The 23,230-nt window shown below is 41.3% G+C and overlaps 1 protein-coding gene across 1 annotated transcript in view; it reads right to left on the reverse strand.

The window, feature by feature from the left end:
- LOC126469706 (Hermansky-Pudlak syndrome 1 protein homolog) overlaps positions 1-22,867 on the reverse strand; it is a 152,234-nt gene extending 129,367 nt beyond the window's left edge. The window contains exons 1-3 of the mRNA XM_050096892.1: positions 22,661-22,867; positions 22,334-22,474; positions 18,146-18,258 (exon numbers count right to left, since the gene is read on the reverse strand). Of these exons, the coding sequence (XP_049952849.1) occupies positions 18,146-18,258; positions 22,334-22,474; positions 22,661-22,780 (374 nt within the window). The 5' untranslated portion in view covers positions 22,781-22,867. The remainder of the gene's footprint in view (positions 1-18,145; positions 18,259-22,333; positions 22,475-22,660) is intronic.
- Positions 22,868-23,230: the final 363 nt, after the last annotated feature.

The raw sequence follows: 23,230 nt of genomic DNA on the forward strand, positions 1-23,230 counted from the left end.
GGAGTGGGCCACTGAAATCTCACACACAAAGCGTGGTAACGTTGTGGTAGTGCCATGAGGTGTCATAAGCCATCCTTAAGCTAAAGGAGACAGCAGTGAGGTGTAGGCAGCTGGCAAAAGTTGCCCTCATGGCAGACTCCAATAGAATTAAGTGGTAAGTCATGGATCAGATTTCCCTAAATCCACAATGTTGTTAGATGAAAGATCCCTCATCACAAGAATCCATAAAGCTATTAATTCACCATTCATTCCAGCAACTTACACACAACATTCGTGCATCAATGCCATACAGTATTTTCTAGGTTTCAAAATCGCGACACATATGCTTTCCCTTCACTGGTTTGGAAACACACGCTTACACCAGATACGACTGAGGATCAAAAGTATGTGATGTTGATAAACCACGGTGTACGGGTTCCTATTGTAAACAGTAGTATGATGTAGTAAATTGTATCTCTTACACATTACTGATTCAACTTTCAAAACCAAGCACTCCCTTTTTCAGCAAGAACACTGTCTTGCTATTACATCCAGCAGTGTCAAGCACTACCAGTCATGTGCCAGTATGCAAGTGGATGGGAGTCGTCATTCTGGTGATGCGCAGAACAATGATGCATAGATGCATCACATCAGAAATTATTTAAATAGCTTCTCAAGTGATTAATTATGAGATTGGAAGCATTATGTCAGTTGGTAGTGTAAGACTGAGGAATGCTAAAGTTTATTTGTGGTATATGCATATAATTGCATGTGACATCAGTACGCAAAATAGTTGTCGTTAATCATTAGTTTCCACTGACAGAACATGAAACTATTTTACAGTCATAAAAAGGCAGCCATGGAGAGCCATAATCTGAAAGATTAATTTGGAAAATCAATAAAGCAATTGCAAAAATGGAATACATTTAATTGTTTACAAGAGTATAGATGGGAGTAGGCACCATTAGGAAATTTGTTATACGCAAAAAATGAATAAAATAGTAAAAAATTATCTGTACTGTTATCCTCAAAGCAATATAGTCCCACACAAATTTGAGGAACTTTAATACCGGCAAAGTAAAGTGCAGTAACTGACTCAAACAATTGCATGGAGCTGTCACAGCTATCAGAGATTGATCCCTACCTGTAACCCTTGTCACCGGTGGTGCTGTGATCTATGAGCTGTCTCAACAAGTGGTCATCTGGGAAGAGGCCATACACCCAGAGTGCACATTATGCTACCCGGTAAAGACTCCATGACCACAAATCAGCTACAACCATGTGCCCACAGCAACCACCTACAGCCGTGTACCCACTAAATGGGGCATGCAATCCCTCGTGTGCTTGAATGATGGAATTTTCACTTCGGAGGCCACTGTCAGTTGACTACGTTGGCTTCAATTCCACACTAAGCATGGACTTCAAATTTTGGTCTGCTACTTTCCATTTGTGTAACACCAACTCTACAAATTACTGTATTACCTGTGTCGATTTATTTCGCCCAATAAACTGTGCTTGTAAACCAGTCTACAACAGTGGCGATAAGTACTCCCAAATTCACAGGGCACCGATATATTAAGCAATACAGACCCAGGATTCACAATATGAATGCCACACCTGTCCGTATTAATAATTATCTCAAGTTCCAAAAACCAACAAAATACAGGGTGTCACAAAATAATGTATACACGATTTGAAACAGAATATCTCTTTAATTACAGGAGACAGAAATACAATTTTTATTGGTAATAATTTAGAAGGCAGCGAAAAACATAACAATGCTTTCTTTTGTTTCAGGATTGTCAGCAAACATGGCGTTATCGTTTGAACAACGGAAATGGGTGCTAAAGTGTTACTGGAAAACAGAGAATGTGAGTGGGGTACACCAACATTGGAGAGTTGAATTTGGAACACCACCACTGACAAGAGTAACAATTACAAGAATCAGAGATAAGTTTAAAGTCGAAGGAACGATGCACGATATGAAGAAGCGACATAGCAAATGAAATAAAAGTTCAACAGACAATGAGAGTGTTGATGCAATAATCCAGGCATACACACGATCCCCAATTAAATCTGTGAGACAATGCTCTTGTGAGACTGGGATCTACAGAAGCAGTGTTCACAGAATTTTGCGGCATCAGATCTTTAAGCCTTACATTCCAAGACTTCTCCATGCTCTTAACGAGGATGATCCTGATAGGCAAAGTGAATTTTGTGAGTGGTTCATTAACAGATGTGAAGAAGAGCAACATTTCCAAGATCGAATTCTTTGGTAAGATGGCATGACATTTAAACATAATGGAACAATTAACTGCCATAATTGTGTGTACTGGGCCAGGGAGAATCCATATGTAACTGAGCAAAGGCTTGTTAATCTACCAGGAGTAACAGTCTGGTGTGGTCTGTCTTCTAGAGGGCTAATCGAGCTGTACTTCTTTGACAACACTGTCACGGGAGACTCATACTTGGAAATGTTGGAAATGATAACTCCTGGTCTTAGCATTGTGTTAGGAAATGAAGATTATTACTTTCAACAGGATAGGGTGCCACCTCACTTTCACCTGGCTGTGAGGGCATTTCTCAATCGTACATTCCCTGCAAGATGAATAGGACAAAGAGGAAGTCTGGAGTATCCCGCTCAATCTCCAGATTTAACTCCTCTAGATTTCTTTCAGTGGGGTACTCTCAAGAACACAGTTTATGCTGCGAGACCACAAACACTGGATGATCTTAGAGAACAGCTTGAGCAAGCCTGTGATGCTATTCCATTGCAAACAATAAAGTTGGCATGTCGCTCAGTCGTAAGTCATCGTCGACAGTGTACTGTGACGGACGGACACCAGTTTGAACATTTACCACCTTCAGTCGGGCCATGAGGCACCTAACACCACTGAATTTGTACATCTAACATCTTTCATTAAAGAGGTGTTCATCTTCAAAGAGTGTATGCATTATTTTGGGACAACCTATAGAAACACCCTATAAAACCGAGGTGCTATTCCATGCACACAGATTCAGGTAGGCTTACCTCCTTTAAGCACTCTAATGTGTTCAAAGTAAAAGCAATGGCTTCTGCAACAGCAGGAACAATGGCAGCTTGATAGGCAACTATCGCAACAACAGCAACAGCAATTGTCTTTCTACAGCGGCAAATCACAACAGTGTCTATCAGGAATGAGACAACTTTGGCAGTATCTACAGTTTCCTTCATTTCTGGATGGCGTTGATGATTAAAAAATGCACTTATGATGCCTCAACAAAGCAACCTTTTCATATCAGAAAGAGACATTATTTTCTTTTGCGGACTTTGCATTGTATGTTGGGTTTGCTCCATAAGTTGTCCCCCATGAAAAATTCTGATAGTTTGTCATTTGCTGACATTTGCAAACCTGTTGTCAGATCATTATGGGTGTCAATCCTCTGTGGCATTTGCTTGATTGAAATTATACTGCCACTGTAAACAACTGTCAGAAAACTATAAAGACTGGGTCACTGACATTCAGGGTCTGTATCACCATCATATTTTTGTGTGCTCCGAAGAACCACATTGCCAACATGTACAAACTCCTTGATTCAAGACTTGCTTCTACAACATTCACTCAACAACGAAGTAAGTGCACACGCTTTATAGCATTCAGTCCCTCCTTAAATGAAGTCCTAAAAACTGCTAAGGCTTTTTAATTCATGTAGGATAGCTGAGCCTGCAGTGTCCATTGTCACCACCAGTGTGATGAGAAACACTTGTAATAGGTGCAACAGGAAATCAAATGCTAGCATTGGCCTCTTCTGTAAACATTTAATGCAGCACAGCCATCCTTCTCTTCATCACATGGCCTAGAGGCAGCAGCTCTTAAAGTGTGTCTGAAAAATCTCTCTCACACAGCTCACTTTAGGAATCTTTTCATAGTTCTCCATCTGAGCAGAATTCCAATCAACATAATTTACCCTCTTACCCTCAGTGTTTCCACTGATACCATCATTCCCTCTACCCACGTCAGTCGGCTACTTGTTTTTTGGGCAGCATTAGAGCTCAAATTAACATTGTCTGTGTTGGTTGCCCAACACCTGGCAACACAGGTACGAAACGAACTCTGGTTCTAATATTTCATTCCTAGCTGGACCTCATCACAGCTCTTCAAACGAAGCATTGACTCATCCTGGTAAGGATAAACCTGTTAAACTGGTACTAATGCTAGAAGTCAATGGTGCTGAAGTCTATTATGTACTCTTCTCTTATAAATAGCTACATTACTTTCCCCCCTGTTACAACCATTTTGTAGGGGAGTAACAGCATATAGTAGCCATAACACACAAGGGAGAGGTGTTTCTGGCACCAAAGTCTCTTATAAAAATGTTTCAAGAAAACTTTCAGTTTTGGTTTTTACTTCTGGTAATGTGGAAAATATATTTAAGTTAGATGCATTCAAACAGTTTGGTTTTTCCATTTTGAAGAATATGTGTTTCTCATATTCAGATATTTTTGTGCCTGGTTAGGATGGGCTGCAGATGTAGCAGTCAAAAGTCACTTAAAACCAGATCTGTGCCTCGTTTCTTGTAGGCGCGCCCTATCTGCACATTCTGGGGACTGTGTTTAAGGCAGAATTGGACAGATTGGAGGCCATGAGGTGACTACCCCTGTCTCATCAAGGCAATGGGCTTCTCCCCTTTTCTTAGTGAAAAAACTGGATGGCTGTCTCCAATTATGTGGCAATTTCAATGCCATTAATGCCCAGGTCATCATCAATACTTTTCCAATTCCCTGCCTGGAACAACTATTTCCAAGTTGCAAAACAGTGTCTGTTATACTAAGGTTCATTTGTAACCACTACACCCAGAATCTCACGATCTGCTGGTGTTCAACATATCCTTTGGCCTCTACATGTATAACAGGCTGCCCTTCAGTATTTCTAGCACCACAGCAGTCCTCCAGAAGTAGCTGATACAAGAAATTCCTTCACACCACAATTATTTATATGGTACCATAGTGATGGAGGCATCAGCCGATCAAGACCTTCAGAACATCCAATCTTTGTTTTCTTGATTACCCCAGGGTAGTTTCTAGTGCAACCTCCAAAAGTGAAGTAGTCCACTGAGTACTTCAGCTTTGTAATCAGTAATAAGGTCATCTGTCCTAATAAGTAGGATATCTGAGCCATAGAAAATATTCCCAGGCTCGGAATCTCAAGGAACTGCAGTCCTTCATGCAAAAATTAGCTAATATGGTCATTTCATTCCCCATGTCACAGAATTGTTCTATCTGCACAACATCATACAGAAAAAAGGGGTTTCATTCCAGTGACCTCCAGTGTGTGTGATGGGTCATTTTTGTACTTAAACCAGCCCTCCAATTGGCACTGTGCCACATACCATTTTCACCAGAGAAGCCTTCTCCTTGCCATAGATACCTCACGGCATTGGGCTGGGGCAGTTCTGTACCACATAGAAGGAGGTGGCTTTGAACACCTTATTGTGTTTATATCCAAGTCAGTCAATGTTGCCCAATGCAACTACTCCCAGCCTGAAAACGTGGCATTGGCCATCATTTATACGGTCATACCTATCTGTATGGCATCAAATTCCAGATGTTGACTGGCCATAAGCCATTACTCCCATTGTTCGGACTGCATTTTAGCTCATGGACAGGCAGTATGTAGGCTACAACAATGGGCATTCTCCTTTTTGTCCTATACGTATGACATCCTCTATAAGCCAACCAGCCACCATGCAAATGTTGATGCTTTGTCCCAGCTTCCAACAGGCCCAGATCCTGAATTTGACACCTATTATGTTAACAAAGAGATAGAGGGGCTGGCCAGTACTTACCTCAGCTCAGTACAGCCGATAGATACACATAAAACAGAACTGAAAATTTACATTCCTAGCTTTCGGAACTTTGTTCCTTCATCAGGGAGGAGAGAGGGGAAAAAAGGGAAGAAGGGAAAGTGGATTCAGTTACTCACAACCCAGGTTATGAAGCAACAGGGAAAGGTAAACAGGGAGGGTAGCAAGGATGGAGGCATGGTTGTCAGAGGGAAGCCAAAGATATTCTACTGTAAGTACTGTGCCAGCTTCAAACCAAAGAGGATGCATACAGAAGTAAAGAGGTATATAGTATAAAGATAAACACAACTATGTAGGATGAAAAGATGCGTGAATGGCTAAAGAGGAAAGGGAAAGAGGAGAAGACTGAAGAGTGAATGGGAGTGAGGTTGTTTAACGTAGGTTCAGTCCAGGGGGATGGCGGGATGAAAGGATGTGTTGGAGTGCAAGTTCCCATCTCCGCAGTTCAGAGGGACTGGTGTTGGGTGGGAGAAGCCAAATGGCACATACGGTGTAGCAGGTTCCTAGGTCCCTAGAATTATGCTGGAGGGCATGCTCCGCTACTGGGTATTGGGCATCTCCTAGGCGGACAGTTCGTCTGTGTCCGTTCATGCGCTCAGCCAGTTTGGTTGTTGTCATGCCGATGTAAAAGGCTGTGCAGTGCAGGCATGTCAGTTGATAAATGACATGTGTAGTTTCACATGTAGCCCTGCCTTGAATTGTGTATGTTTTACCAGTAGCGGGGCTGGAGTAGGTGGTTGTGGGGGGATGCATGGGGCAGGTTTTGCAGCGGGGTCGGTTACAGGGGTAGGAACCGTTGGGTAGAGAAGGTAGTCTGGGAATATTGTAGGCTTTAACAAGGATGTTACGGAGGTTAGGGGGGCGACGAAAGGCAACTCTGGGTGGTGTGGGGAGAATTTTGTCAAGGGATGATCTCATTTCAGGGGTTGACTTGAGAAAGTCATATCCCTGGCGGAGTAATTTGTTGATGTTTTCAAGGCCAGGATAATATTGGGTGACAAGGGGGATGCTTCTGTGTGGTCTGGGGGTAGGAACATTGTTGTTGGACGGGGAGGAATGTATTGCTCGGGAAATCTGTTTGTGGACAAGGTCTGCAGGATAGTTGCGGGAGAGGAAAGCACTGGTCAGGTTATTGGTGTAGTTGTTGAGGGATTCGTCACTGGAGCAGATACGTTTGCCACGAATACCTAGGCTGTAGGGAAGGGAGCGTTTGATGTGGAAAGGATGGCAGCTATCAAAGTGAAGGTACTGTTGTTTGTTTGTGGGTTTGATATGGACAGAGGTGTGGATGTGAGCTTCAACAAGATGAAGGTCAACATCCAGGAAGGTGGCTTGGGTTTTGGAGAAGGACCAGGTGAAATTCAGATTCGAAAAGGAGTTGAGGTTATGGAGGAAATTAAGGAGTGTTTCTTCACCATGAGTCCAGACCACAAAGATGTCATCTATAAACCTATACCAGGCCAGGGGAAGCAGCTGTTGGGCCTTCAGGAAAGCCGCCTCCATGCGGCCCATGAAGAGGTTGGCATAGGAGGGAGCCATCCTGGTTCCCATGGCCGTTCCCCTGATTTGTTTGTAGGTCTGGCCTTCAAAAGTGAAGTAATTATGGGTGAGGATGAAGTTGGTAAGTGTGATAAGGAACGAGGTTTTTGGAAGATCTTCGGGTGGGCGTTGGGAGAGGTAGTGCTCAAGGGCAGAGAGACCATGGGTATGTGGGATGTTTGTGTAAAGGGATGTAGCATCTATGGTGACAAGAAAGGTTTCAGGTGGGAGAGGAGTGGGAATGGATTTGAGGCGTTCTAGGAAGTGGTTTGTGTCTTTGATGTAGGATGGGAGTCTGCGGGTGATAGGTTGTAGGTGCTGGTCTACCAGAGCTGAGATACGTTCGGTTGGGGATTTGAAGCCTGCTACAATGGGACGGCCAGGATGGTTCTCTTTGTGGATTTTGGGTAATAGGTAGAAGGTAGGGGTACGTGGCTCAGGTGGAGTGAGTAAGTCTATGGAAGCTGTTGTGAGGCCTTGTGAGGGACCTTGGATTTTTAGGATTTTTTGCAGCTCAGTCTGGATGAAGGGAATGGGATCCTGGGTAACAGCTTTGTAGGTTGAGGTGTCAGAGAGTTGACGCAGTCCTTCTGCCACATACTCCACACTGTCAAGTACGACAGTTGTGGAGCCTTTATCCGCCGGGAGGATGACAATAGAGCGGTCTATTTTCAGCTCCCTAATGGCACGGGATTCAGCTGGGGTGATGTTGGGGGTTGTCGGGATGTTCTTCAAGAAGGACTGGGAGGCAACACTGGATGTGAGGAATTCCTGAAATGTCTGCAAGGGATGGTTTTGGGGGAGCTGCTACCTCAACAACTACACCAATAACCTGACCAGTGCTTTCCTCTCCCGCAACTATCCTGCAGACCTTGTCCACAAACAGATTTCCCGAGCAATACATTCCTCCCAAACATCCCCCAGACCACACAGAAGCATCCCCCTTGTCACCCAATATTATCCTGGCCTTGAAAACATCAACAAATTACTCCGCCAGGGATATGACTTTCTCAAGTCAACCCCTGAAATGAGATCATCCCTTGACAAAATTCTCCCCACACCACCCAGAGTTGCCTTTCGTCGCCCCCCTAACCTCCGTAACATCCTTGTTAAACCCTACAATATTCCCAGACTACCTTCTCTACCCAACGGTTCCTACCCCTGTAACCGACCCCGCTGCAAAACCTGCCCCATGCATCCCCCCACAACCACCTACTCCAGCCCCGCTACTGGTAAAACATACACAATTCAAGGCAGGGCTACATGTGAAACTACACATGTCATTTATCAACTGACATGCCTGCACTGCACAGCCTTTTACATCGGCATGACAACAACCAAACTGGCTGAGCGCATGAACGGACACAGACGAACTGTCCGCCTAGGAGATGCCCAATACCCAGTAGCGGAGCATGCCCTCCAGCATAATTCTAGGGACCTAGGAACCTGCTACACCGTATGTGCCATTTGGCTTCTCCCACCCAACACCAGTCCCTCTGAACTGCGGAGATGGGAACTTGCACTCCAACACATCCTTTCATCCCGCCATCCCCCTGGACTGAACCTACGTTAAACAACCTCACTCCCATTCACTCTTCAGTCTTCTCCTCTTTCCCTTTCCTCTTTAGCCATTCACGCATCTTTTCATCCTACATAGTTGTGTTTATCTTTATACTATATACCTCTTTACTTCTGTATGCATCCTCTTTGGTTTGAAGCTGGCACAGTACTTACAGTAGAATATCTTTGGCTTCCCTCTGACAACCATGCCTCCATCCTTGCTACCCTCCCTGTTTACCTTTCCCTGTTGCTTCATAACCTGGGTTGTGAGTAACTGAATCCACTTTCCCTTCTTCCCTTTTTTCCCCTCTCTCCTCCCTGATGAAGGAACAAAGTTCCGAAAGCTAGGAATGTAAATTTTCAGTTCTGTTTTATGTGTATCTATCGGCTGTACTGAGCTGAGGTAAGTACTGGCCAGCCCCTCTATCTCTTTGTTAGTATTTGTATCACATCCTATATGAGTTTTTCCATTAATCATTTAGAACACCTATTATGTTGTTATATTTCAGCTGGATTCTGATTCTGCTTTGGCTCTATACGATTTTCCTCTTAATGCTACAATGGTCTTGGCCCAGACAAGATCGGACCCTACTCTCTGTAGAGTTAGTTAGCAGATTAACTGTCGGTGGCCGCAGTGTATCTCGGCAATGGTCCATGATCTATTCAAGATGTTCTTTGCCTTAAGAAACCAGCTCTCCCTCCATGACAGTGTTCTCCTGCTGCAAACAGAACACGAGTGACCCAAGTCATTATTTCCCCAGCTCTGCATCCCACAGTCCTTGCACTCTTACACATGGGTCATTGGAGCACACCTTTATACTGCATAAAACAGTTGGCACATCACTATGCACGTTGTCCAGCAATCAACAAAGATATCAAAACAACGATCCGGTGTTGCACCGTGTGCCCTCAGCAGCAATCTGCACTCCCACAAAGTGTTCTCACCCTGGCCCCCGTCAGAAGTGCCCCCACATGGGCTTCACCTGTCCTTTCTTGAATCAGGTATGGTTAGTTGTAGTAGATTCTCATTCAAAATTTCCTTATATTCACCCCATGGGCTCCATGACAATGGAAAACATAATCAAAGCCCTTTCAAAAATCTTTGTCACTGATGGCCTTCCATGGGCCATCGTCTCTGACCAATAGCCCCCAGTTCATCTCTGCCAAGCTTTTCCCATTTCTGTGAACAGCTATTGTCTCTGACAGTAGCCTCCAGATCACCTCTGCCCAGTTTTCCTGTTTTTGCGAACATCAAGGGATGCAACACCTTATTACAGAACCGTTCCATCCCAGTCCAATGTGGAGATGGAATAGATGGTGCAGATTTTCAAAGAGAAGACGGGAACTCATGCAGAGCGTATATGCGGACAAGGAAAAAAAATTCCCCGGACATCCCGGTTAAAAAATACACTTTTTCCCAGATGAAAATACACTTTTTCCGTGTATAGTGACAGTAAATTTTCCACAGATTTCCCTCAGAACTGTAGAACTTATTTATCCTTTGAATGGTTAACATTTTGTATACCAGCGTAGAACTTCCCAGCATGTAGAGAGAGAGAGAGAGAGAGAGAGAGAGAGAGAGAGAGAGAGAGAGAGAGAATATTTTTGGAAAGACTTTTGATGTGCAGCAACATATAAACTGCATATTTTTGTATTATGAATGTATAAATTTTAATTTCACCAAACACAGCGCATTAGTTTCCAGAGCATTGAAATCGAGATTGCAATGCCCTTTTGCAAGCCAATCGTAGTTCACGTCACGTGACCTCGCCAGCCAATGACTTGATATTCAGAGCATAGGACGTGATGTAGTCAGCTAATAGTAAGATCAGTGTTAAGTAGCACGAACACACAGAGAGGAAAAGTAAATGGTTTACATTAATATACATAACTAGCCACAAGTAAAGCTATGCTTTCACATATAATATTGGTCTCTAAGATTAATAAGCTACAAGAGAAGCTAAGCTTTCACATGTAATATTGGCCTTTTTTTGCGTGTGTTATACTTTACAAAACATCACACAAATGTGCCAGTAAATTTTTGAAACAATGACGAAACTGTCTGATCTTAAGGAGTTGAAATTCTTCTAAATGGCTGGTCCTCAAAGTGTTAAGTTTGAAACACAAGTCAAACGCTCTGTAATTTAAGAAAGTCATCGCACATTCTCACACATAACATAATTCATTTCGCATAAGAGGAAATTTACTTTAAAGTCATGTTTTTCAAACCACCTCTCGCAATGTTTACTTGAGACCTGCTAGAAATAGATTCATTTTAGCAGTTGCCAGAGAGTGCCAGAAAACAGGCATTATTGCGCATGCACAGCTGTGATTATGTAGGAAGCCCGTATGTTTTATATGTATAAAGCATTAACAAATTTTACATTACAACATAAAAGAAACAGGACATCAGAGGACACTCCAAGAGCATCAAAATTTTGTAAACTGCACTAAAACACATAATTCAGCTTGAAGGGCACATTGGTTTGTCTAGATTCAAAGTAGGTCCCACGAGATATTAAGCTTTTCTGTGTGGTTTTCGGGATGTATATTTTCTTGGAGTACCAGTACTGTACTATCTCATGTTTGGTTTTTTTATAATGGCAAAATGACATACATGCCAGAAAATGTAAACATGCACTTGAAATTCAGTGAAGAATTGGAACTAGCCACTACTGTGGAACGAAACACTTCGTTTCAAATAAATTGACTGCCTCAGAGGAAAAGATTAATAAAAGCCTAATTTCTTTGGCAAACTGACAAAAATAACTTCACTGTCCTGCAAGGTGATTAATGCTTGACTGCCAAAAAGTGGAAATAAAAACAGAAAGCTGAAACTAGTAATATATTTTTGCCTTCCGTAATTATGTGATTGTATTTTAAGTCACCTGATAGCTCCCAACCACAGAAATCCATTTTGTTTTCATTTGACATGGGAGCCGTAACCGAAGAGAAAACATTGAAATCACTAAACGTAAACACGGATCACATTGAGACTACCCCTCTCCCCACTACAACTCAGACAACCCCACGCACGTGCAAATCTGGCAGTTGGGGTGCGCCAAAAAAACTTTTCTCATTAGCCTCTGGCTGTTACTGCTCATACACGACTCAACTGCGCATGTGCACGAGCCCGCTGGCAACTGCTCAAGCGAACCTAATGTCAACAGTTCTGATATCACTCTCATAGAAACCAGTTTATTACTACAAAGTGTTGCATAGTCTTCATCTTAAGGCCTTTGACACATTTTGCTCTTGGCAGACACTTTTGTGTGCACAGTGTTTCGTTGTAAATGGCGCATTTCCTTTGGAACTAAAATTTTATTTCTTTTTTTTTTCCTCCTCTTGTTCATGTTTTAATTGCTGCAGTATTATTCTGCAGTAGCGGGCTACAGTAATATTCTTTATTAGAGTATCAGTTCTTACCAGTCAAAATTACAAAATTTTAACTGAAAACTAAAACAACGAAAAATTTCCAGAATTCTGAAAAATTCCCGGGTTTTTCCCAGTTTTCTCCCGGATGAAAAATTTCCCATTTTTTCTCGGATTTCCCAGCTGTCCTGGGGCGTATACAGCCTGCCATGCGAAATTCACCCCATCCAATGTTGCCCTCTCCTTGTTCTTGGCCACCTAAAACGCCACTCCAATTACGGGGAAGAGCCTGACTGAATTGCTACATGGAATGCAGCCTCACAACCCTCTCACTCTGCTCTTACTATTGGACTTCCATCTGAGATGCAGGCCCTTCTGGATTCAGCTCCGGCAGTGGTGCCCTAGATCTTGCTGCTGCAGTAGCATCCCACACCTGTGTTGGAGCCACGTCACAAGTTGTGCCAATTCTGCCTCTATGCGTCATCTCTGTGGGGGAGGGGTGGTTGATGCTGTAAGTAACTCCGGCAGTGACATGGCTCTTGGAGAATAACCCCTACCTGCAGCCCTTGCCACCATGATTTACAAACTGTCTTTGCAAGCAGTGCTCTAGGAAGAAGTCACACCTAGGATGACATGTCACATCATGTGACAGGATCCCATGACCACTGAGTGGCTACAACTCTGTACCCTCTGTGTAGAGCACGCATTCTTTCATGTGCTTGCTTGGTGGGCCTTTCACTTGCAGACTGCTACCAGTTGACTATACTGGCTTTGACTCCAGACTATGCTTGGACTTCAATTTTGGGCAGCTACCTTTTATTTGTGTAACACTGAACCTATAAATTATTGTATTAACTGAGTGCCTCAATTGGGTCAGTTATTTTGTCCAATAAATTGTGCTCATAACTGCTGACTTCAACATAAAGTGTTCATATGAGGCAACACAGTCTGGTTCAATTAGCAACAAAGTGTATACTCCTCTATCAGCCATCCCATGCTCAGGTGTGATAGGTGTAAAAATTTACATATAAGCAAAGGGAGGGTTAAACTGCTTAGATGACATAGCATATGATTCTAGTTTCCCTCAGGTCCTAGCGCAGTGTCAGGAACAAGGGCCAGAGCACTGAGGAGTTAGGCGCTCCCATTTACTGAAAGGAGCATTACGTAGTCCCATACTTGAACTGGTCTGCCTGGAAGTCAGACCCAGCTCCAGAGATGAACTTGTTTGCGAAAAAGTATGGGAAACATGTAAAAGGTAACCAACCTTAGTCAGTCTCCAAGAGAAAATGTGCAGTCAGAGAATAGGATTACAGCATGGGAAAGTAGGGAGTACTGGAATGGTTCAGGGCCCCGTGCTTGCCATGCACACATAGCCACAAGAGTTGTGAGCCCCTGAGAAGAGGCTAGTCAGATGGTTTGACTTACAGTACCAGAAAGAGAAAGTAGTACAACAAAGGCATGGTGTCCCATGTTTGCCATCAATCATGAACTCAGAGAAGAACTATGAATCACATGGAAGATACCCACCATAGACAGCAACATAATTTCCAGCTGCATATGGAAGTTCCGTGACCTTGTGACGACTCCACGATGATAATTTTATCAACTAAATAAAGTACCACACAACCTACAGGAAACTCCTGATGTTGACTAAAGAGACAGTCATCAAAAGGTTGAAATCACACATAAATCTGATGTGGTAGTAATTTGTGAAACAGCTATCCAAGAATGCTGTTGCGAAAAATCGTGTTCTCATACACAAATGCTGAAATAAGAAATATTGACATGAGCAATTGTGGAATAGAAAATAAACCAAAATCATTCAACAGCGCAAAGACATATGGATCTGAAGATGCACCACTAGAAACATATGCAGATTGTGAGAAAGAAATGTTCAGTTTGCTCAGTCAGTCTAATTATTACTTCAAATGTTCCCTAAATTATTTTCTTGTATCATTCAATTAGAAATCAACTGGGTTTACATGCCACATAAGATTATCACCTGAGCAGAAGTTATTTATTCCCATGAAACATGAAACTTGTACTGCTGATAATTTTCCCTCTATGCACTCCCTGTGTACAGCCACAAGCAGTCATGGGAGAGGACTCATGTGTTGACTGTTGACTGCCACGAAAGACCATTGGTTCCTAATCGCAAACTCACACTTGCACCAGCATACAGATAGCTAGGACAGGTTTCCTTCTTTATTTGTTGTGGTCATAAGTACAAAATTACAATGTTATATTTCTAGCATAGAAACCTTTTGGATCCACTAAAACTGGCTGGTAGTCTTAAAAAACTATCCAGATGAACCCATCTATACCCCAGATATGGAATACACTTCATTATCAAACAAGACAAACTGATTGTTCTAATTTAACACTCCTCAAAGATGCCTGCAGTTTGCCTACCCCCAACAGACTCAGTCTGCACCTGAGGAGGAGGAGATTAATGTTTACCGTCCCATTAACAACAAGGCCATTAGAGACAGAGTGCAAGCTCGGATTATGGAAGTACAGGGAAGGAAATCAGCCATGCCCTTTCAAAGGAACCATTCCTGCATTTGCCTGAAGCTATTTAGGGAAATCACAGAAAACGTAAATCAGGATGGTTGGACACAGGTTCGAATCGTCATCCTCCCCAGTGTGAGTCGTGTGCTAACCACTTCGCAACCTCGCTCTGTGCTCTGCACTTGAACATCTGGTGTCACACAAGTGGGATTTGATCTGAAATGGAGGCTGCTACATTTCGTGGCAATATGTGCCATGAGTTACGTGCCCAAATGTAGCTGTGCTGCAAAAGGCACGCTATATTGAGGGCTCATGTTGTCACTCATCCTACATTGCTGGATCAGAATGACACAGTCAAGCACCTGTTGTCACGAACAATGATCAAACTATGGGATGAGGCAATATTGCTAAGCACTGTACAGCAGCTGCCAACAAAGCAATATCCTCCACTGTAGATCATCAGCCACAACCACGAGCTCACTTTTGCACCAGCAGTTAATTAGCCATGGCATGTTTTATTCTTAAGTCTTTTGCAGCTCTAGATCTGAAATGAAAAACTTTTCTTTCTACTGTGAATCCTCTTGGCCATACCAAATGTGACCGGTGGCATTGAAAACAACCTGGATGTGCCCATCTGAATCTCACAAGGAATAAGCTTCCTAAAGAACATGAAAAACAACAGACCTTGCTCCCCTTTTACCTGTAGTTTATTGTAGATTTATGGAGCAGCAAAGGGTTCCAAGAAACTGGAAAGTGGTATAGGTCATTCTATTTCTCAAGAAGAGTTGTCAGACAAATACGTATAAGTGTAGAGTTTTATTGCTAATGTCAATCTGTTATAGAATTATGAAACACATTTTATCCAGGCATATGATGATCTTTCTGGAGAATGAATATCACCTTTACATGATCCAACATAGAGTCCGCAAATAGATACCTTGTGAGACCCAAGTTGCTCTGTTCATTCATGAAATTCATGGGGCTTTAGATAAGGGTAACCAGGTTGATTTTGTTTTCCTGGACTCACATGGTATGGAGGCAGCAAACCATCAGCACCAGTGTGGGCATGCATTACTGGAGGCCACCTTGTGGGATGAGCCATCCCCCCACAATGCCTCATAGGTGAGCCATATCTTTACTTTCTGCGCGTCACAATGAGCCCCTCCCTTCTCCCTGCTGGAAGACATGCCTCTGGTAATACAAGGGCAATGTGGCTACTACATGATTGTGCTCCAGCTCACTGCCCTCTTACATATATAGTTAAAACACTGGTACAGACAGAACATTCTCACTTTCCTGGTGTGTTCTCATATAGCTTTCAATCACTGAAACCCACATCGTCACAGATTTTTTTTTTATCTCTACCTTCAAGTAAGTGTAACTTACCATGGAAGGCATTTACATCCATATGACCTTTTTCACTCCTTATACTCTCAAGGATTCTTTACTGGATTTGCTCCCCATTTAGTAAACTCACCCTGTGTATCTCTCATTCTAGTTCTTAGAATTACAATCTTTTATAAAATCATGGACAACACAGAAAAAGTAAAACAATGTTTCATTATATCTTATGTTTTTTCGGTGCGCTGGAGTAATGGTGTGTTTCTGGGTGTTCAGCTGCATTGTGCGCTAAATAGTAACAACTCAGCTGAACTTCTAGAAGCACATCATAACATTTTGTTACACATAAGGAAAGAACTCATGGGCTTAATCTTGTCGGCTTTAATATATGAAAAGATAAACAGATAAATAAAGTACAAAAACAATTTTGCATTGAAATCTCCTGATAAGTTAAATTTTTGTGCTAGATTGATATTTTACCCTAGACATCTACGTTCCCTGGACAATGAGGAATGCAAAGATAACACAACTGTCTCCAAGTTTCACAGTGCTACAAAACTTTTCACACGTGGCACTATGACGGCTCCACCTGGGAAGCAGTTAGGTAGTGAATAGCCAACACTCCCATGTAATTATCTACTATAGAAAAAAAAAATCCATGCCAGGAATATAATGCAGCAGCCACCCATAAAGAGTTAACACGTAAAAGTAATGAGTGAAGAAAAATGTTCCACAGTACAGAAGCTTCTCATATGGTGTTATGTGCATAAAACTAACAATTGATAAAACACAGTAAATTTCACACCAACACACATTTATCACCACTGTTCTCCAAGTTATCACCTCTATTGTATCAATGGACTATACTCATGGTATTTTCGCAGTCATAAAGTATTGTTGTTGTTGTGGTATTCAGTCCTGAGACTGGTTTGATGCAGTTCTCCATGCTAATCTATCCTGTGCAAGCTCCTTCATCTCCCAGTACCTACTGCAACCTACATCCTTCTGAATCTGCTTAGTGTATTCATCTCTTGGTCTCCCTTTATGATTTTTACCCTCCACGCTGTCCTCCAATGCTAAATTTGTGATCCCTTGATGCCTCAGGACATTCCTACCAACCGATCCCTTCTTCTAGTCAAGTTGTGCCACAAACTTCTCTTCTCCCCAATCCTCTTCAATACCTCCTCATTAGTTACGCGATCTACCCACCTAATCTTCAACATTCTTCTGTAGCACCACATTTCGAAAGCTTCTATTCTCTTCTTGTCCAAACTATTTATTGTCCATGTTTCACTTCCATACATGGCTACACTCCATACAAATACTTTCAGAAACGACTTCCTGAAACTTAAATCTATACTAGATGTTAACAAATTTCTCTTCTTCAGAAACGCTTTCCTTGCCATTGCCAGTCTACATTTTATATCCTCTCTACTTCGACCATAAACAGTTATTTTGCTCCCCAAATAGCAAAACTCCTTTACTACTTTAAGTGTCTCATTTCCTAATCTAATTCAGTCAGCATCGCCCAACTCAATTCGTAAAGTATACAAAATTGTAATCCACAGATGCCATCAGGACAGCATTAAGACTTTTAACTGAATACTGGTCATTTAACAATGAGAAGAAATAATACAAGAAGATACAACAGTTGTAGTAATGTATTAGGGTATATACGATATGAAAAAGCAACAGTGATGCTGTGCAACACAAAATTTAATGTCTGTTAATGATAGGAGAACAAAGACCATTGATTCAGACACTTACAATTTTGCAAATGCAATTCATTACAGCAGAAAGGTGTCATGTTAGCTAAACAGCAAAGCCCATAATCAGTGTTTGTTTGACCAATATGTCATTGTGTAATTTAATGCTGCTTTCTTCCCGTAAAAAGATGATGCATTTAGTCTTTACCTGCCATCACGTAGAAGGAGATCTTAACAAATTTATAGAAAACACTCTTCCAAAGTACTACAAAACCGCTCTGCAGTGTACTTACATTGAGACATCTGGTCCACAGAGGTGTTTTACCACAGTAATGCAAATTCCCAGCATTCTTTTTAGCCATGTAACATTCTTCAGACCAATGTGTACGAACAAATATCCCATGTACTGAAAATTGCATACATCACAATGAGCTATAACAATATCATATTAAGTGTAAAAAAAAAAAAAAAAAAAATTAAAAAAAAAAAAGTTACCATAAGAGTGCTCTCTCTCTCTCTCTTTCTCTCATCCACCCACCCAACTGCGCACACGCACGCACACGACACACAAACATGTGCGTGCACACACGCACGCATGTACAGGCGCTTGCACGCGCGCGCGCCCACACACACACACACACACACACACACACACACACACACACACACACACACACTGTTGTTCACTAGGATGTTGGCATTAGCAATCGATAGTAATTCCCTGAAACCAACCTCTACCATCAACACCTATATTAACAATATCATTTAAGAATTGTGATTTTGAGCTTTACAGTAGCTTCTCAATAATGACAGAGTTCAATTGCCTTATGTTGCTCTCTTTTCCACCCATCTGCTTTGACCTATGACATCATCAATAGGGCAGTAATGGCTATTCTAAGCATCTCCAATATGATGGCTATGATGTCACAACATACACACATCAGCAAACATGAAAATACATATAAATAAGACAATAACATCTACCCCAAAAAATACAATCAAACTAATGGGACAACCATAGGAAATTGGGGTTTTAGGGTGGGGACAAGATAAACATAACAGTAAAAACACACACACCACGATCCCAAAACACATAAAATGACACAAAAAAAAATTACAACACTCCACTACACGAACAAAATCTACAGGAATTCTACACTTCCCCTGACCTTCATAGATCAACCACAGCTGACGATACAAAAACACCTACAGCTAAAACTGCAAAAATTGGAATCGGACATTTCCCTTGACCTATATAGGTCAACTACAGCTGATGGTACCAAAACCTACCTACAATTAAAACTACGAAAACTGGAATTGATCGTTTCCCTTGACGTATATAGGTCAGCCACAACTATTGATACCAAAAAGCCAACTCCTACAATATTTCATCGCCGTATCCATACCTAACAACAGAAGCCACAATAAATTAAACGTCTTACCACACCACAAACAGCAAACCAATAACACATAACGAAAACACCAAACATGTAAACAAAAAAATTAATTCATAATTCACTGAAGACACTTCCAAACCTTACGTCCTGAACTACAAACACTGCCAACGGCTTCACACATCCAACACCAAGGCTCAAACAAACCTAACACAACATATTACACTCAGTACATACACATACATACCAGAGGGCACTATCAAATATAACAAGATGACATCTACAAACACAACCAACTTATAAACACCGCGCCGTAATAATGTACACACAACAACACCATTACATCAAGGGTCAAAGCAGATGGGTAGTATCAGACGTTCCATTGACCCCTAAAGAGTACATCTGTATAGATAAGTGTGGTGTTCTGTCGGCAGACCACTACACCTATCTGTACAAATGTATGCTACAGGTCTGCTGCTTTCAAAAATGGTTCACATGGCTCTGAGCACTATGGGACTTAACTACTGTGGTCATCAGTCCCCTAGAACTTAGAACTACTTAAACCTAACTAACCTAAGGACATCACACACATCCATGCCCGAGGCAGGATTCGAACCTGCGACTGTAGCGGTCACGCGGTTCCAGACTGTAGCGCCTATAACCGCACGGCCACTCCGGCCGGCTGCTGCTTTCAACCAACAAAGTGAAAGCAGACTGACAAAATAATATTGCTACAGAACTCCAAAAAAGTCCTTTTTCATGTCAGGAAAATGTTCTGCCCCCAGTGGGGACTGAATGCGGGAGCCTTCGTACAACAACCACATGTTCTACCAGCCCACCCATGGGAAATTTACTAACACAATTACTCAATGATACACTTTTCCTGTGCTCTGTAGTTCCGGTGTTACTTTTAATTACCATCTATACGCATTCTACTAGACTACACTACATAGTAGGAACTAATTACCGATCTGAGTGTCTGACATCTGGAGGTTTGGGTGTTAGATGCAAAAATGAATAGCTTAACTCACTTTATTCATTGGCAAAGTATAAAATTAAAATGCCACTTACACACAGCACCATCATTCAACACTACATGGAAACAGTAAATAAAAACCGAGCTGACAGCAGTGCCAATAAGTGTTCTTAATCTATATGTTGTATTGCAAATTTAAATGTCTATTCTGTGTAAAGAATTACATGAGACAGCTTGGGTGCACAAATGTGGTGACATTTCTTTATTCTGTTACTGTTAATTAAAGAAAACTTCAAAGAAATAAAAGGGCAGATGCAAACAATAATGACAGCCATTAATAATTTTTTTACATATATACTGGTGTGCGTATATAAACAAAAAAATCTGCAAAGAACAGCCTCAGAAACAAATTCAAATATAAAGCAGGCAACTGTATTTTAAAACTTTCCCACCTTGCATTTAACACGGTTTTCCTTGTCATCTCCATCCAAAAATGAAATGAGATCACCTGAAGGTGAGAAATAACATATTTTCCGAATGCTTACTGTCATGTTTGCACAATTGCACACTGTGTAATTGTGTAATGATGGGCCATCCACTTTACAGGAGCCAAACAGCATCTTTCCCATTGGACCATGAAAGTAAATGTGATTCAGCACGAGACATGGAGTTAATTTCAACATCTTTAAATTCATGCGCTGTATGGGAAATATGTCTCATGTACCAGTTTTCGTCTTACTTGAAAGCCATGTTCATACCATGGATATGACACTATTGTTTTCTAAAACAGAGGACTGCCACATAATAGGTTAGTGTGATGCAGATTGGGCCAGAAATTTTGAAGACAGAAAGCTGACAACAGGATATCTGTTTAAGTATCAAGTAGCAGTGATATTCTAGCAGTATAAGAAACCATTGACAGTAGCCTCACCTGAAACTGACGGAAAATATATGGCCTTAACCTCAACATATAAGGAGGCTCTATAGCTTCAAAGGTTAGACAGTGAATTGTCTCCAAACTGCATGGAGGATCCTATCACACTACTACGTGACAACAAGCCAACAACCGATTTTTATAAGATGAATGGCTAAAAGAGTTGAACCAAACATAGAGACATAAGTTTTAAGAGAGAAAATAAGAGTCAACTCAAGTCACCGTGGAGCATATACATACCTTCAGACCGAAGGATGGCGTAAAGACAAAATATTAAACTTTGTGCCTTGCTTGTTAATCACTGTTTTGAGTTGCTGTGACAAACTATGGATGCTCTGTGTTTTTATTCTAAGTAATAATGTACAAAAGTTCATGCAACAGTTTTTACTTTGTTAATGTGTGAATAATAAACCTGATTCTTTAAATCTGAGACCTACAGTAAATTAGTCTGTTATTAATTATCTATGTACAAATGTGTCTCCTCTAATGACTACCAACAACATCAGCCAATGAAGAAAGGGACAGCTGCCTTGAAACATTACAGTAATATTCAAATTACTTGCAGATAATACAGTAAGAGTCTCTAAAAATTAGCTTTAGTAAGTCTTATGGTGTAAATGTGTGGAGTATGTGTAGTCACTTACAGTTCTTGAATTATTTTGTATTCAATGAGTGATGATATACCATGGTTGCCTAAACTAAGCACACAATTTTCCGGTACAAACATGAAGCATCTTAATTCACAGGTAGATCTTTCAATTATAAGACAACCTTAAGCCACCATGTTTCTACGCAAAAGCAAAGTCAACAAGTTCATAAGAAGTTGGTAAGCGTCTACGAAAAAGAAAACGTCAGCGCAAATTTAGGTTCTCAAAGGCAGGCATTATCCATGTTTCATCACGATATTTACACCTCCAGTCACGTTTTTTATGGTTTTTATAACGCCGACTTTCGAGGAACACAACGCCTATTTTTGGTTTTATGTCGCCATAACAACAGTGTTATGTGAGTAAACTTTAATAGATTTGTTGCTGTCATGTGTTACTCATATGTGTTCCCTATAACACGTGAGTCACGTTGATCATTCATGTTTGCATTTCTTGAAATCATTTCAACATTCTTGTTACTATACGTCAACATTAGAAAATGGTGACAACTTATAAAATAAAACAATTACCTCATCAAATACCATATTTGTACCATCCTGACACTGTATAGAAGTATACGAATTTCCAAATTGGCATCCCATAATCCTCTGAGATGCTACTATCGGAGAAAATATCTGAATAATGATATTTGGGCTAATCTCGTCTTCATCCTGTAATGAATAATTTAGGCCATTCAATATACCATGCTAAAACACTTCACTTTTACGATTAAAAACTGAAAATCAACCACAAGTACATAACAATTCAGTTGAGTACAAGTATTTTTATTTTGTATGCAGCAATGGCATGAAATGCTTCATAAATGTTACGATAAATACATAAAATTACTAACTAACCTTTCCTTCACGAATAAGTCCTTGTTGTGTAGCCAATTTTTTCAAGTGTTTAAGAAACTTTCTATCATATTTTGTATACAATATATCACTTAACTGGTCAAAAATGAGTATACACCTCATATTTGACAGTTTCAAATACCAAACATAAACACATGCACATGCGGTCCAAAGTTTTCCACTATGGTAAACACAGATATCACCAGTCACCGACAAACACAGCTAAGATCACAGTCTAACATAACAGTCGCGACACTTCGCCTAGATTTTGTTGCCTTCAGCGCCGGCAGCGCCCCAAGCGGCCGGTAGGTTGAACTGTGAGTTCGGCGCGATCGTGAAATCGAATAGTGACTGTTTATTTTGATTTACACAATGGTTTTTACCATCGGGAGCGTTTGTAGCGCAATAAATGGCAGCAGCAATATGGAGAAGACACCACAGCTGTCTTTTTCAGGTTTCCTAAGGATCCTGAGAGGTATATACCATCATGTTACTAAAGTGTATCGTCAGGATTCTCTTGCAAACTGTATGTGTATAAATGATGAATGTTTCGTTTTAGGAGCAAAAAATGGC

The sequence above is a fragment of the Schistocerca serialis genome, chromosome 1 (assembly GCF_023864345.2).
Source record: "Schistocerca serialis cubense isolate TAMUIC-IGC-003099 chromosome 1, iqSchSeri2.2, whole genome shotgun sequence".
NCBI classification, from domain to species: domain Eukaryota; kingdom Metazoa; phylum Arthropoda; class Insecta; order Orthoptera; family Acrididae; genus Schistocerca; species Schistocerca serialis.